Raw genomic sequence first — 1,213 nt, forward strand, 5'->3', positions numbered from 1 at the left:
GAAGATAAAAATATATAGGAAATTGATTTGACCAATAATTGGTTTCAATAGATTGGTAGAAAATAAGCATATAGAGTATATCACTATGAGGTATTTCCAATAATCTGAAAAAAAAATGTTTGAAATAAAAATTTTTTGTCGGTTACAAATTGTAATAAAAAGAAAATAAGAAGTATTTGAAAATGGTTTTTTTAATAATCATTTTCATTTTTCATTTTTATTATTAACTTTTTTAAATGACACTATATGTTTTTGATTTCAGAATATTGTAGATGATTTATGGAATCTCTTTTGGAATTTTTCATTGTTTCTGAAATTGTTGATTCTTCCCAGAATTTTGTTAATTTTAAAATTGACTTTCTAAACGTGGCCTATATTCTATATTATAAACAATTCCAATGTTCTCTATCGTATTCTCAACGTTCGATATCCACAGTATCCAATTTCATGAGTCCTGTATTACTAATATCGAGTTTCACGACTCTGAAGATGTTGAGTATCGAATTACTTGTGAGTCCTGAATTGCCAACCTTGAGTATATAAAGCAAACTGATTTGTATCTTATTCTACAAGTTCAAAATCGTTTTAATATCGAATCTAATGCAGGTTAATTTCTCTCAACATTCACTTTCACAAATCCAAAACCATTACAATTTAAAATAAATAATTCAACTTTCATTAGACTTTTAAAAGTACATTTATATCAATCAATATATCTGAATCTATCATTTCTTATTGCAGATCAGTGAAAAAATATTTTAAGATTACACGTCTGAAATGAACACCACATAAAATCAAATCTATTAATCGTCAGCGGTGCTAAATCATCATTTGCCAAATAAAAGAAAAAAAGAGAAATACCTATAGGGGTTAAACGGCTCCGTAAATTGTGAAAATTGAACGATCGTCGAAACGTTGGAAATTAGAAGACAGTTGAAGGGGCGGGAAGCCTCTGAAGAGCAAGGTGAAGGTAATACCGAAGGACCCTCCTCGTCCTTCGGGAGTGTCTTGGAGCAGAAGACAGCAGGGCACTCTAACGAACTTATCCCGAAGGCTGAGTGCTGCCTCCGGCGAGCCGAAGATATACGAGAATTCCTCTTCGCTTCACCAATGTCTATACAGGGTGGAGTATAATTATTGTCATAAAATAACTCGTCTGTTAGGAAAAAAAAAGTTAAAAAAAAAAAAAAACAAAATAGATTGTTCTTAATTG

At 30.8% G+C, this 1,213-nt stretch overlaps 1 protein-coding gene across 1 annotated transcript in view; it reads right to left on the reverse strand.

The window, feature by feature from the left end:
- Window positions 1–4: 4 nt before the first annotated feature.
- The window catches only part of LOC116186653, a gene marked incomplete at its 3' end in the record, with an annotated part of 24,153 nt that continues 22,944 nt past the window's right edge, over window positions 5–1,213 (reverse strand). The window contains exons 3-4 of the mRNA XM_031514611.1: window positions 862–1,114; window positions 5–104 (exon numbers count right to left, since the gene is read on the reverse strand). Of these exons, the coding sequence (XP_031370471.1) occupies window positions 5–104; window positions 862–1,114 (353 nt within the window). The remainder of the gene's footprint in view (window positions 105–861; window positions 1,115–1,213) is intronic.

The sequence above is a fragment of the Apis dorsata genome, unplaced genomic scaffold (assembly GCF_000469605.1).
Source record: "Apis dorsata unplaced genomic scaffold, Apis dorsata 1.3 scaffold_1085, whole genome shotgun sequence".
NCBI lineage: Eukaryota > Metazoa > Arthropoda > Insecta > Hymenoptera > Apidae > Apis > Apis dorsata.